This window comes from Mastacembelus armatus, chromosome 24 (assembly GCF_900324485.2).
Source record: "Mastacembelus armatus chromosome 24, fMasArm1.2, whole genome shotgun sequence".
Classification (NCBI taxonomy): Eukaryota; Metazoa; Chordata; class Actinopteri; order Synbranchiformes; family Mastacembelidae; genus Mastacembelus; species Mastacembelus armatus.
In genome coordinates, this window is record NC_046656.1 from 6,782,292 (window position 1) to 6,796,849 (window position 14,558).

Genomic DNA, 14,558 nt, shown 5'->3' on the forward strand with positions numbered 1-14,558 from the left:
GAGTCCACCAAGCCAACTGTTGCTTGGATGAATAGGAAGTTAATCCCTTTTCAGGTAACCTGTAAATTGTACCAGGCAAGTGGCTTTTTTACATTGTTTTATTTTTAAGAAATATTCTAAGTAATTACATTTATGAGACAAACTGTTCAACAACATAAAGATAAAAAGATAAAGACTTGGATCATTATTATTATTATTAGGTGCATTCAAACCTATAACTCTCTTGTTCTCACACACACACACTTACACAAGCATATTTCACTTGTCTCTCTCTTGTTTACCCTGCAGTTGCTTCTTCATGTGCCTCATTGTGATTAGTGCTGTCAGGATGCAACACGTAAACAGGGCGGGGAAGGATACACAAGCCCACCACAGCTGCCTCTTCCCAAATACCTCCACCACCATATCCCTCCGCTTGGCATAGTCCTGGAACAGAGCCTCCAGCTGGAACATGGTGCACAGGGAAAGAAACACGTGGAAGATCTGGTGACCCTGGCCCACAAAGTCACAGTGACCTGGGAAAAAGCACTCTGGGATGGGAAAGGAGAAAAAGACAGCAGACAGGAGGAATGAGGCAATTTGGAGGGCGTGGAACAGCTGTGATGGTTCATGTGTCCATGAGACAGTGAATAGGCGGTGAATGACAGGGCTGATGTCCAATAGGTAAGCTAGGGTGGTGGGGATCAGCTGGCAGATTTTACGCTGCAGTGGATATGGCCGCTGATACCTGAACTTGGCGAAACAGCAGCCAGCACAGGACAGCCATCCAAAGAAAGCAGCTCTGGGTAAAAACAACAGACTGATGGAGCTTTCTCTCCATGCTGGTTCTGATGTGTAGAAATAATGGCCAAGTGAACAACCATATTGATACAGGGCTACGCCAACATAGTCCATGAAGAAAAAGAAGTAGTGTGCATGTTCAGAGTGAGACTGCAAGAGGTGAGCTGTCACGCTGAGGAACATATAGCTGAGAGAAGACACTAAGAAGAGGATCAGAGGTAAAAAGGCTGCATCCAAGGTGTACCCCAGGATGCCTACGTTGGCCCACCAGCGAAGCAGCAGCACAACACTTGCCAATATGTGAGTCCACACGTTCAAGGATTCATTGTGTCTCTGGAAGACGCTCAGGAGGTAGCAGCGCCAGTCCTGCTTCACAGGCCGGTAGCCTGAGAGGATGTAGGGCTCTCGGAAAAGGCTGGGGACCCGGGACGCAGCAACGGTGGGGCGGGGTGAAGGAAGGGAGGAAGGAATGAGGTTTGAAAGGTGGGTGAGGGGGCTGAGGTGTTTGATGTTCAGGGTGTAGGTGATGAAACGCTGCAGAATGTCGCCAGCCATAGCTCAGTGATGGAAGTGAGAGAAGAAGAAGAAGAAATGCTAGAGGCAAAACTGAAAAAAAGAGACATGAAGTTAGTTAATGCCGGTAATGACTTTATCAGAGAGACTGCTACATGGAATTCAGTGAGTGTGAAAGCTATGTAGATTCAAGCTGAGGGTGAAGGGTGAAGAGAAACTGAAGACTTAGCTCAATTCAAGCTGAAAGGGATTTAAACTAGGGAATAAAGTTTATAAAACTTCAAACTAGTGCTGTGAAATTCCTACGGACAGATCAACAAACTACGGCAGTTTTGTGAACTCTTAAACACACATATCTGCAGTTAAATGTGCCTGTAGGGTAACACATGTACAATATGTGGGTCTGGACTCCTGCACATTTCAATAAAATAAAACAATGACACGGTAATAAAAGAAACACACACAGCCTAGCAACAGACAGGCATTTCTCACCACAAGTCACACATACCAGACAAGCAGGTCTGCGGTCTAACCTGTCACCATTATAATAGGAACGCTGAGAAGACTATAAAGCAGGTTGGCGTGGTAAATGAGCATCTATGGAGGCAACAGGACATTCACCCATATGAAGATGGATTGTGTTGCGCAACAGGTACTGTATACTGTACAGTACTATACCCTCCTAAGGCATATCCCTGTCCACTTTCTCAATTTGCTGTTGTCACAAAAAACACTACTCCTGACACACTCCTCTGACCCAGAGACTAGCACCTATTTAAATCCCAGGACAAACAAGCTGTCACCTGTGGGTGGATCTCGCCCACATAGCCTAAAATATATAAATATATATAAAAAATATATATAAAGCAGCCTGAAATCAAACTTTTCATTTACAAAAGTGGTAAAAATGCTGCCTTACTTAAAATAATACGGCTCCAAACTAACGTACTGTAGAGCTGTATGAGTTCAAGTAGTGTTGGCGTAAGAAGAAACATCTCACCTGCTGGTGTGGACAGAACATCTGTTGCCCCTATGGAGTCGGAGGTCTTTGCAGGAAAGGGGGTTTTAAAGGGGTTAGACTACATGTTGTAGTCCTCTAGCCTATCATAAAGTGCAGAGACGTGGGTAGGTGGAACACGGCGGAGTAAAGAGGTCGGTTATGTTGGAGGCAGCGGGGAGAGAGAGAGTAAAGACCCAGCTGAGCCGACAGACCGGTCACCTGGAAGTGTGGGCGGGTTAAACACAGCAGAAACGCCCCGAAGTGCAGAGAAATTATTAGGGTGTCGAAACTGCGTCAATTATGTAGCAATAAATACAGCTTCTGTTTGAGTTCACACAATGGAGATCAGGAATAAAAAGCTTTAGGGAGGGGCCGAGGCAGGTTTGGAGGTTTGTGCTGCTGCTGAATCCTGTTTCTACGGGTTTGTCCGGCCGATATAGGTTCTGTCAGTGAGGCTGACCCAACCCAAACAACTCTGTGTGCAGGATCAGCTCTGAAACCCATCACACAGCGGATTGATCTAAATCAGTTTGCAGAAAAAGGAACAGTAGTCAGTTTTATCTTGGTGTGGGCTGCCTAATAAACTTCTTCAGGCAGTATTGTGGTGATATTAACAGCGCTGTTCCTTTATTTATGGGCTGTTAATGAAATGCATTGGTGTCTCGTGTTTAAATGGGACTTCATGGCGTGTCTTGGTTTGCAGACTGACGGTCTGTGTTTATGTCGCCATCTTCTGGACAAATTCTTCCTCTCTTCTTAACACCCCGCCCTTTCCTGCTCCGTTTTCGCGGGAGTTCTTTAGTGGGCGTGGTCCGGTGGGGACACGAGGACTCTATTGGACAGTTTCACGTTCACCCGCCGCTTATGCAAATGAGTGCGTGCCGAGTTGACCAATCACATCTGACGCTGCGCTTGTTTCCGGTACGCAGTGGCGGGAAAAGCCCTGAGTTGTGCGGCTTGACGGCAGCGGGGTACACTGTATTAAGGTCTGTGTAATAGTTAAAGGATTTTGAAGCAGAAGGAATAATCGCACATAATGGCAACCGATGTGGTAGACGACCGGGAGATGAGGGAGGCTCAGAGGGATTACCTGGACTTTCTGGATGATGATGTAAGTCTGGGTTTTGTGGGGTTTGTTGTGGGGATGAAAGTAGAAACCATGCGGTCACAACAAAAGAAGTAAAGTTAGCGTTCAGTTTGTAGACTAGGAAATATCAGACAGCAATGTTAGTTAGTTAGTTAGTTAGTCAGTCAGTCAGTCAGTCCAGACTCGTTTGTAGAGGCTGGCTGACCCTTAATGTTCTGTTAGCCGGCGGTAAGTGGAGATGTATGCCCCAAATGACATCTCTCAAATGAACTTGGGCTGAAATAAAATGAAGCGAGCTTTAACCTTCTGGCTGTTTCTCTGCAGCAAGACCAGGGAATCTACCAGAGCAAAGTCCGGGATATGATCAGCGAGAATAAAGCTCGGCTCATAGTCAACATCAACGACCTGAGGAGACGCAACGAGGCCCGGGCTGCAAAGTAAGAAAGGGACCGCTGTGTGTGTGGACGTGTCGGTGACATGACTGAAGCCAGTTAGTAACTTTAGCTTTGAAGGCTTCACTGCCTGTGTTACTGCTGCAGAGTAACGTTACAGCAGTTTACCATCTCACCACACTCAGTGTTTTCACTTTGTTGGACACATGTAGTCAATTTGGCAGTGAAGCTCTGAGGAACCAACTGGCTTAGTCTTGGTGTCTTATTGGACTTTAAGCAGAGTAATAGAAACACACAATTAAACCTGTGACCCAAATGTCTGTCAGGCTGATGAACAATGCCTTTGAGGAGCTGCTGGCGTTCCAGCTGGCTCTGAAGGACCTTGTGGCGTCGGTGGACGGCACATACGCCAAGCAGTACGAGGAGTTCTTCATCGGCCTGGAGGGCAGCTTCGGCTCCAAGCACGTCACCCCTCGTACCCTGACGTCCCGACTGCTGGGCAGCATGGTGTGTGTGGAGGGCATCATCACCAAGTGTAGGTTTATTGTTTCCATTTTCCTGATCAGTACTTGGTGTCATCTTTTGCTCTTCAAGGAACGATTCTGAACGTGTATTTAAATTATCTTCATGGCGATAGTGATGCTTACATTATATTTTTTGATCTTCTCATTCTTCTTCAGGTTCTTTGGTCCGTCCCAAAGTGGTGCGCAGTGTCCACTACTGCCCGGCCACCAAGAAGACATTAGAAAGGAAGTATACAGACATGACCTCCCTGGATGCTTTCCCTTCCAGTGCCATCTATCCCACCAAGGTAACCATGGTGATAAATTAGTGTTCCTATGGCATTTCTCATAAGAAAAGCACTCACTTTGTTGCCATCTCACCTGTCAGGATGAGGAGAACAACCCTCTGGAGACAGAGTTTGGCCTGTCCATCTACAAGGACCACCAGACCATTACAGTGCAGGAGATGCCAGAGAAGGCCCCTGCTGGCCAGCTGCCTCGCTCTGTGGACATCATCCTGGACAATGACCTGGTGGACACAGTCAAACCTGGAGACAGGGTGCAGGTAGTTGGAACGTACCGCTGTCTGCCTGGCAAGAAGGGAGGATTCACCTCCGGCACATTCAGGTGAGACAGAGTGAAGGGTTTTGGTTTGGTGCTCATGAGCCTTCTTCATTACCTTTACCTCGTCACTGTTTTTCCTCCCAGGACCATCATGATTGCCTGCCATGTCAAACAAATGAGCAAAGAGGTGTCACCATACTTCTCCGCTAGCGACGTGGCTAAAATCAGGAACTTCAAGCGGACCTGCAGCACAGTAAGGACTGAATCTTCCTGCCTGACTGCTTGCTGTTTTCCATGTGTAAGGAAAATAACTCACTGAACTACATGAGAAACTAAATCTCCCCTTTGTCTGTTTTTTCTCAGGATGTGTTTGATCAGCTGGCTCGCTCCCTGGCTCCCAGTATTCATGGCCATGAGTACATCAAGAAGGCCATCCTCTGCATGCTGTTGGGTGGTGTGGAGAAGGTGCTAGAAAATGGATCCCGCATCAGAGGAGACATCAACATCTTGCTCATCGGTGCCTGATTTATTTAATTTTTGTTTATTTCCCCTGCTAAGGTGTTCATTCAGCTTTAATATCAGGAAAACATCTTATGCTGCTTTTGTTTTGCAGGTGATCCATCAGTTGCTAAGTCCCAGCTGCTACGTTATGTGCTTCACACAGCACCTAGAGCCATCCCCACCACTGGACGAGGCTCCTCTGGTGTGGGTCTGACTGCTGCTGTCACCACTGACCAGGAGACCGGTATGACACATCCACAGCAAATAAAACACCTGTACAGTCACGTAGCACGTAGATCTTTCTGCTGCTTGAACTCACCTACATGGGTTATTTCTTTTCTTCTTTTTATTTTTTTGTTTTGTTCTGTCCACTAGGTGAGCGTCGTCTGGAGGCGGGTGCCATGGTGCTGGCAGACCGTGGCGTGGTGTGCATTGATGAGTTTGACAAGATGTCCGACATGGATCGTACGGCCATCCACGAAGTGATGGAGCAGGGCCGCGTCACCATTGCAAAGGCTGGCATCCACGCCCGCCTCAATGCCCGCTGTTCTGTGCTGGCAGCCGCCAACCCCGTCTATGGCAGGGTGAGGAGCTGAGACCTTTTCCAGTTTTAAAAACTGGAACTTACATGTTTGCTGTAAATGTTTATGGTCAATCTTCATGCATCCTGTTCTATCACAACAGTATGACCAGTATAAGACCCCCATGGAGAACATCGGCCTCCAGGACTCCCTCCTCTCACGTTTCGATCTCCTGTTCATCATGCTGGATCAGATGGACCCCGAGCAGGACCGTGAGATCTCAGACCACGTACTGAGGATGCACCGCTACCGGGACCCCCGTGAGCAGGAAGGAGCAGGTACTGTGGATCAGGACTTAAACACTACTTCTGTAGTTCTATCAAATTTTTTTGTATCCAGTGCATTAAGTTAATATTTATTTTTATATAAAGCCATGGCACTGGGTGGGACAGTGGACGTCCTGGCTACAGAAGATCCAGACGCAGTAGCAGAGGAGCATGAGGAGCTGCAGATCTATGAGAAACACAACAACTTGTTGCATGGCAGCAAGAAAAAGAAGTACGCATTCTAGTACTTTTATTGGCATGGAATAAAAATATCACGATCAAATTTCTACTTCAACTTCAAGCTTCTACAGCAAATTTCTGGATGTCTGGTTTAAATGAACATGGAAAGCCTCAAATAATGTCTTCCTTTGTATCAGGGATAGGATTCTGAGTAAGGAGTTTATGAGGAAGTACATCCACATTGCCAAGGTAGTGACACCTGTGCTGACAGAGGAAGCAGCCAATCACATTGCAGAGGAGTACTCGAGGCTGAGGAGCCAGGAGCAGCTGGGCTCTGATATTGCCAGGGTGAGGAGTGGCTGATCATAGTGTTTCCTCAGAGCTCTGTAGTGTGGTGTGTGTGTGTGTGTGTGTGTCAATAAGTGTAATCATCTACTTAATTCCCAACGATGTTCATTCTACTCCTCAGACCTCTCCGGTGACAGCCCGAACACTGGAGACCCTGATCCGTCTATCCACAGCACATGCCAAGGCTCGAATGAGCAAAGTCGTCGAGTTGGAGGACACGGAGGTGGCTGTGGAGCTGGTCCAGTTCGCCTACTTCAAAAAGGTCTTCACTGCTCTTTGCCTCTTAACAGTCGGGCGATGGCTTTTGTCAGAACAACAAAAGATGTCTGTGGTAATATGGCAGTAAAAATTCATCTGGGTTGTGTGCATTTCCATGCAGGTTTTGGAGAAGGTGAAGAAACGGTCGAGGCAGGATCAGGACTCTGGTTCGGAGGAGGAAACAAATGAGGAGGCGTCCACTCAGCGTTCGCAGAGAAGTTTGAGGAAGAGGTGAATGCTCATTGAAACACAGGCATTTTCTCACTTTCCCTCCTTGCTATACCAGTGCATCTTAGTCAATTTTAAAATACATTTTAAAGTCATTGATTAGACTATATCATATGTCCTGCAGAGGGCGCCGTGGTTCTCAGAGCAGCGAACCCTACAGCCCGTATGACTTCAGTGAAGAGCACGATGTCCCTGAGAGTAAGCATCACTTTAATAACTTCAATAACTCTCTCACAATGCTTCCTCTTTCTGGATCACTCTCTCCGGACACAAGTGAGAGCCATACTCATTTTCGGTCTTGGACATCTACTTGTTGAATGTATTTTTTGAATGTTTTCTTGCTTAGAATGCTTGGAAGCATTAAGTAGTCATGGGCTCATGTAATTGAGTGATAGAGTATACTGATTAACTGTAGACATGCTCAAGATTTGAAGTACTCATATGTTTGGGGGATTTACAATCCTCTAATTCATTGTTACTTTCTGTATGTTTTGAAATTCTCACAATGGTCCCTGTGCTCTTTAGTTCAGGCTGGCACCCCAAAACCTGGGAAGCCACAGCGAGAGGAGGAGCCCATGGATGCCACATCACAGGCTGAAGATGCTGAGCTGTCTGCAGAAAGGTGGGTTGAAATTCCAATACTGTTGACAACAGGTGATGTTCAGTCTGGCCTCAGTATCTGCTTGTCAGTTAGAATAATTAATTACAATAGGAATACCTGAGTTAATTTGGTTATAGAATGAAGGTGACAGTGTAGACCTAAGATGTTATAGGTAACTTGTAATTTTGTAAAAAAGAAAATATTCCTTGTGCTGTATTTTCATTTATTTCTTTTTCTTCTTCTCCAGGCTGAAGGAGTTCAAGTCCTCCCTGTTCGCAGTGTTCCAGGCTGCACATGCTCAGTCAGTGAAGATGAAGACACTGATGGATGACGTCAACAAGGAGCGTCAGAACCAGTTCACAGAACTGGAGGTTCGTGCTGCTTTGGCTCGCATGCAGGACGACAACCAGGTCATGGTGGCGGATGACATCATCTTCCTGATCTAAGGGAAGAGGAGGAGAAAGACTGTCTGATTTCAGATACTGACTCTGAAAGAAATTGGACACCTCGTTAGTTTTGTTTTTTTTTGTTGTTCATCTTTTCCCAAAGTGCACGTTGCACACTATAAACCAATCTGCTGTTCTATGCTTCAGGCACCAAGAATAATCTCAAGCGGTTTCATCTTATGGTGGATATGATCGTTTTCATTTGTTCTGGTCAGGTTCATTTTACTTTATAATGTCCTTATTACCATGTATCAACATATTGCTGGTGACTCCTCAAATCACCTGAATGAGACAGAAGGGCATTTGAGTGAGCTACCAGGGCCGAGTACAAAAATTCTCACATAGCAATGAAACGTTCGGCCCATCCTTGCCACACATACATGTCACCTGGGTTTGTATATAACTGAAAAGTTTTGAAATTAACTGTAGCTGTGTATTAAAAGAATAAAATGTCATGCTTTGGAAGTGACTTGGGTGTTTAAATGATGTGACCGGTGTCATAAGTATTGTACCTATATACATCTGGGAGGAATCACTTCTCTTGTAATGCCGGTAATTGTGCTGCGGTCTCCTTGTTTGGCAGCCAACCAAACCTGGCTGTATCTTAATTTTCTGTGACCATGAACTTAGCCAGAAAAATGTCAGTGATTCTGGGAAAGTTTGCTGTTTTCCGTAACAGTAGATTTTGAATGTTTAAACGTCTTCCTGCTTGTGTACTAGTGTTTACTAGAAGCATTTTATTTGAAACCTTGAAACCAGACCTCAGTGTGTGTGTATGTATGTGTGTGGGAGGCCTGTCCCATGAAGGCCTTACACTGCTTGACTGGGTAAGAAGTCACTCTTCACCTTCCACTTTCTTTCTCACACTTCTTTGCTCCAATTAAAAAGCACACATCTGTAACGATATTTCAGGTTCTGGGGGTACACTGCATTGTTGCACCTGCGCAATGTAGATGTTTGCTTTGCGGCTCGAAGTTCTAACGGTTCCCATGAGTCTCGGCGCCAAAGAGTCATGAAAGTTGTGCAACAGTACCTGATGAGAAACTAGCAACTGCTGATCTTTGAGCACACAAGAGCCAGACCCTTCAACACCCACAGCTGACTCATAACGGTGCTACTAAAGCCTACAGCTCATGTCCGCATCCTATCGATTCCGATGAGAACATTTTTCATTTTAGTTTTTCCTTTCAGGGAGATCATAGTAAATATAATAAAATGCCACTGCATTAAACTCTGTTACTGCTTAATTAGAAACTTGGGAAGCTCAAATTGTATCTCATTGTCTTGCTTGTCTTTGTGTCTTAGAGACAAAATTCTTTCCTTATTTATTTTAAAGGTGACAAAATGTATACCACAATCGTAATGTGTCTACTAGTTAGCTGAGCAAAGAGTGAGAGCAGGGGAAACACCTAAACTTGTTCTAACAAGGTTCACCTAGCAACACTGCTCACTGGTTAATGCTGTGTAACAAATGGTGTAATCTGTCTTAATGTGTGAAAATGTTGTGTTGTGGTTTGCAAAGTGATTAGTATGGAAGATAACTGTGTCCGTTGAGAGTTTTTACAGTTTTTACAAAGTGAAACCTTTAACAAGGATTGTTTTAACATGTCAAATGTACAGGTCAAGGAATAAAATGAAACCTTTGGCACATACAGTACATCCATGCATAGCCATCCATGCACGTTATAAAAAGTCCCCATGATCTTGTTCAGTCTGTGGAGACAATGCTCTCCAATATTTGGACTGCAGGTGCTGTCTTCAACACTTGGACCTGTTCCTGTAAGACGTAAATCCACTTGTCATTGAGGTAATAAGTGTAGCTCCATCAGTGGACTGATACATGATGGCTGATGTTTGATGCTCCAGTGCATTTCATACAAGGGGAACTACTAAGTTTGTTTAGGAAGTTTTTGCTTTGCTTTCATGTCAAATACATTAGACGGGGATGAAGGGAGATGGTGGGAAAATGTGTTTTTTCTCTCATGCTGCCAGCTTTGACTGCTACTACAACCATGGAGCTGATCTTCTTATGTATTTTTAGCTGAGCTGCCACAAATCAGCTTGGTTGACAGAATAATGGGAGATATTCCCATAAGCTCATCACAAGACATTTTGTATGTTTTCTCTGAGAACTTACCATAGTTGGCTTTGCACTGGGCTGTAATATAACGTAGCTGATTGTTGGTCAGTTAGTTCAGTTAGTTGTAAAGTCCTCTGAGCTGTGCTTGTTATGAAGGAATATATATGCTCTTAGAGCTAACTGACTGGGAGCTTAACCCTCCTGTTATGTTCATTTCTCAGGAACAGCAATGATGTTCCTGGGTCAATTTGACCCGGGGCATGTTTAATTATCCAAAAGTGTCAGAAACCAAAAAATTCCAATAAACATTGTTTATATCTCATTATTAACTCCATCACTAACCGTTTCAATCAATATTTAGTGCAGTGGTGTTCTTTACCTCTCACAGAAAAGTCATAAAGACACCTGCATTCTCGCACTTTACAGATGAGGTCAAGAGAATAGGGAAAGTGTGTGTGTGTGTGTGCGTGTGAGACTGGGATGAAATATGTCTCACAGTTGCAAAGAAACAAATAGTATTTGACACTTCTGACCCATTTTAGCCTCCACTTTCACTGTCAGGTCAAATTGACCCGAACAGTATCTCTGTAATATAAACATGCAGGGGGGGGGGGTTGCAAATATGTGGAATGAATCATTTTTATTTTATATGTTGATTACACTTATTAAGCCAAGCAGAAGAAGTTTCATACTGAAAAAATACTTTTAACTATTTTTCTTTTTAATTTTTAACTTTAAAATGGGTCAATTTGACCCACAACATAACAGGAGGGTTAAGTCAGCTGACTTGTTGGAGTACTTTATACTAGTACTTTATTTATAGTGTTGTCCAGGCCACACTGCAATATCCATGATGATGGCAGACTGTTGGGGCACTACTGTAGTTATAACCTTTATAGATCTTTTATGCAGAGTTGCAAACCTTTACATTAAGGTGTGAGGAGCATATGACTGTATATTCTTTATACAGGATTCATGGTGGGAAATTGTGTCTAGCTGTGAAACCTCTTCTCTATATTTTGCTGTATATCCAGCACAGCAGTGCTCCAGTTAGTGGGCTCCTTACTCATATGATGCATAGAGGAGATGTTACCACATGATATGTCTTTTCACAGTAGTTATGCTGAGTTATTACCAGAAGCCCAGTCAGCATTTCCTTGACCTATATTGTTTAGAGTGTGTTTGCAGTGTGTGGGTGTTAGTGATGTGTTTTACATGACGTGGATAAAAACATTCAACAAAGCTGAGGCAGTTCAGAATATAACTGATCTATCTTGCAAGTTGTTTTATGTGATAATGCAATGAAATTGTTCTTAATTGTTGGAAAGTAAACCGTTCTCTGACGTAACAGGGTTCAATAAACTGTAGATTTGATTATTCTGAGGGCTACATGCTGGTGTATTAAAGTTCGAGTCACATTTTTTTGAAAATCACAAATGATTATTTGCTTGACTTGGGTTTAGCTTGAAAAAGTCCCCCTCTGGTTTGGTTTGGACACAGGTTTTTACATCAGTGCTTTTTTTTTTTTTTTTAACTCAAATATTTCTTTTGTGCTATAAAAGTAAGAATTTGTGTTTTCACAGCTAAGTCAAACAGTTTCACACCTTTTGACTGGATATCAGTCAATGTCACTTGCCTTTTCACACTTTAGGGGAAAGGGGGAATTGTTTCTTTTTCCATGTGCTGTGACCTAATTATGATAGGTCAAAGGGGGGTCAAGTGAAAAGAACACAAGTTATTGTCATTTGCTAGCTAGATAACAGGTATCTGAGCGTATCTGAGCATAAGATCAGCGTATCTTGAAATGAGTGACAGCCCCAGCGGAAATATATCACACATCTTGCCACCACCACTACCTGCCTGCATAGAATCACAGCGGGAGTGTAGCCTCGACTATAAATCAGAGGAACGCTTCACAGATAAAGGTTGACCCTGAGCGTGAGACAACACAGTCATGCTGTTGGTGAGCTGAACCACTTTGCTTTTATCTATTAGCAGTGATCATAAGATTACATATGAAAGGGGTGACTTTAAGGTTTACACAGCATAATGGACACAGTCTGATAGGATTTAAAATGTCATGATGTAGGTCTTAAAGCTAAGAGTCCTCTCATAAATAATAGCACTTTAGCATCCACACATTAGTTTGAAAACCAGCCAAGCTAGAACTGACAACAGACAAAAATCAGCTAAAGCTATTGAATGTGTTTTCTTGTAGATCACCACAGTTTGTGCTTTTCTCATCCACGTCTTCTGGATTTGTTTTTAAGCAGCTGTTTGTTTTCCGTACCTTCTAACCGAGCTTCTGGCCTGCCTGATGTTCTCATATAAAGGTGCTGAGAGCTCTGTTGCTGCTAGGCCTGGCCTCACTGTTGCATGCCTCCAGAAAAGGCCAGGCGGTCTCTGTGAAGTTGGGGAATGAGAAGGGACTGAAGGTCCAGAGGGTGAAACTGGCCTTGAATCCATCAGTGCTGCTTGGTGTCACCGGCATGTCTGCCTCATCCATCGCCAACAGGTCTCTGTCACCGTGGACATATAGGTGAGGCACCAATGAACTCTGAGGACACTTAATGTTGTTTTTCTGTCATTGCTTTAGATGACTGGTGCTACAAATCACCAGGTGCACATGTGTGTAGTTATTCGGTTTTTGGTTTTGAACTTCGAAAGGCAGAAAATCTTTCCTCTTTAATTTTGCTTTTCCGTGCAGGGACTCCTATGTGGCATCTCGATTTCCCAGTAGGATTTACCACGCTCAGTGTCTGACCTCTGGCTGTCTGAGTCTGGAGGGAGGAGGTGAAGATGCAGCCCTGGAAGCCAAACCCATTTATTACCAGGCCCTGGTGCTCCACAGGTGAGCCATTGCCGTCTGAAAGCAACAATGAAATTCATAGTCGAATGGATTTTTTTAAGTTCAATTCATGCCTCATGTTGTCAAGTTTGTAAATTTTGTTATCTGCCTGAGTCCATGATGGTCTATGCAGTCCGTGTGTGCCTGTAACTTAAAACCGTACTGTGCGTGTGGTGATGAATAGAGACTTGTTTTATGCTTAATATGTATATAGCCTGGTGTTTATTTCCCATCCTTGGTTGCATGTGCTGTTTTTGACAATTTTGAGTTCAGCCAAATACAACAAACACAGGGGTTTCTCTTTTTGCTGTCGAGTATCATGTTTTCTGGTGCTAAGTTTTGCAGCCTGTGGAAAGTGGAATTGCACCTTGATGTAGTGAGAATATGGAAACAGTAAACAGTTTATTATCCAGTTTATTATCCAGTGTCAAACATTGAGGTTAGGCTCTGCTGCACAGCTCAAAGACACTGAAACTGAAAACAACCCCGGAAATATTTATTTCAAAGGCCGTGGTTGAATCTGACTGATGGATTGTTTTCAGTTGATTTCTTTTTATTTCATCCCTGTCCATGGTCACTTCCAGTGCAATTAAATCCAGCAAACAATAACGCTGTTGGCTTTTTTTTTTTTAATCTGATGAAGACATCAACGATGTATATTCAGTCCTGATTTGTTTTTCCATCCTACTCCAGAGTGCAAAGGCAGAGATGCAGTAACAAAAGAGGGAGGAAAGCCAGGAAGAAGTATCAGTTCAGACTGGGGACAGAGATGATCGCAGTGGGCTGTACCTGTGTGAGGTCCACTGTCATCCTGCAGCAGTAACACACAGCAGCTTCAGATGTTAGCAATGCTTTAAACATGACTGTAATGCATGTGTGTTTCTTCTGTTTCCTGTGGTGGTTGCAGCTTTAACCCAGCAGTAAAAATACAATGTCATGCTGTCACAGCCTGGATGCTTTCAACATATCTGCTGTATGTTTTTATTTTATGGGTGTCTATGATTGTTTTGCGGCCATGATTGTTTTAACTCACATTTTTAATAACCATGTATGTTATTTCATTGTAAAAATGATCAAAATGCTTTTTAAAGTTTATATCCCAACTTTGATATTTTATCTTGCTGTGAAAAATCTATCTACATTACATTAAATTAATAGTTTCCCAATTTCCTGTCCTCTCCATGTCCTGTGGCAGTTACACCCATATGCGTGTGTGTGTCTGTGTGTGTACTTATATAGCCATCTTTGTGAGTACCATTTAAGCATATTTCTATCAAGGTGAGGACATTTCAACAAAGTGAGGACATTTTGACAAAGTGAGGACATTTCAACAAAGTGAGGACATTTCGACAAAGTGAGGACATTTCGACAAAGTGAGGACA

The 14,558-nt window shown here is 43.7% G+C and overlaps 3 protein-coding genes across 3 annotated transcripts; 2 read left to right on the forward strand and 1 right to left on the reverse strand.

Annotated features, from left to right (window-relative positions):
- Positions 1-258: 258 nt before the first annotated feature.
- Positions 259-2,493, reverse strand: paqr8 (progestin and adipoQ receptor family member VIII). Its single transcript, XM_026318942.1, has 2 exons — positions 2,294-2,493; positions 259-1,386 (listed from the first exon to the last, which is right to left on the reverse strand). Exon 2 carries the CDS (start codon positions 1,333-1,335, stop codon positions 259-261), a length of 1,077 nt encoding a protein of 358 aa, XP_026174727.1. The 5' UTR covers positions 1,336-1,386; positions 2,294-2,493.
- Positions 2,494-3,231: 738 nt separating this feature from the next.
- mcm3 (minichromosome maintenance complex component 3) lies at positions 3,232-8,717 on the forward strand. Its single transcript, XM_026319533.1, has 17 exons — positions 3,232-3,404; positions 3,705-3,817; positions 4,099-4,307; positions 4,453-4,583; positions 4,664-4,902; positions 4,984-5,092; positions 5,203-5,356; positions 5,453-5,584; positions 5,716-5,924; positions 6,025-6,199; positions 6,293-6,419; positions 6,565-6,715; positions 6,837-6,977; positions 7,095-7,204; positions 7,326-7,399; positions 7,727-7,823; positions 8,050-8,717. The coding sequence occupies exons 1-17, from the start codon at positions 3,330-3,332 to the stop codon at positions 8,246-8,248; spliced, it is 2,445 nt and encodes an 814-aa protein (XP_026175318.1). The 5' UTR covers positions 3,232-3,329; the 3' UTR covers positions 8,249-8,717.
- Positions 8,718-12,173: 3,456 nt separating this feature from the next.
- il17a/f3 (interleukin 17a/f3) lies at positions 12,174-14,107 on the forward strand. The gene is made up of 4 exons (XM_026319065.1): positions 12,174-12,291; positions 12,662-12,867; positions 13,036-13,179; positions 13,870-14,107. Exons 1-4 carry the CDS (start codon positions 12,283-12,285, stop codon positions 13,997-13,999), a joined length of 489 nt encoding a protein of 162 aa, XP_026174850.1. The 5' UTR covers positions 12,174-12,282; the 3' UTR covers positions 14,000-14,107.
- The last annotated feature ends 451 nt before the right edge of the window (positions 14,108-14,558 follow it).

What these genes read in the sequence shown, in the direction of transcription:
- il17a/f3 (XM_026319065.1), top strand. An exon ending in CTGTCACCGTGGACATATAG is followed by an intron (nt 12,868 to 13,035) that starts GTGAGGCACCAA and finishes TTTTCCGTGCAG; the next exon opens with GGACTCCTATGTGGCATCTC. An exon ending in CAGGCCCTGGTGCTCCACAG is followed by an intron (nt 13,180 to 13,869) that starts GTGAGCCATTGC and finishes ATCCTACTCCAG; the next exon opens with AGTGCAAAGGCAGAGATGCA.
- mcm3 (XM_026319533.1), top strand. Translation starts at nt 3,330, where the DNA reads ATGGCAACCGATGTGGTAGACGACCGGGAGATGAGGGAGGCTCAGAGG. An exon ending in CATCAACATCTTGCTCATCG is followed by an intron (nt 5,357 to 5,452) that starts GTGCCTGATTTA and finishes TTTGTTTTGCAG; the next exon opens with GTGATCCATCAGTTGCTAAG. An exon ending in AGTTCGCCTACTTCAAAAAG is followed by an intron (nt 6,978 to 7,094) that starts GTCTTCACTGCT and finishes ATTTCCATGCAG; the next exon opens with GTTTTGGAGAAGGTGAAGAA.
- paqr8 (XM_026318942.1), bottom strand. Translation starts at nt 1,335, where the DNA reads ATGGCTGGCGACATTCTGCAGCGTTTCATCACCTACACCCTGAACATC.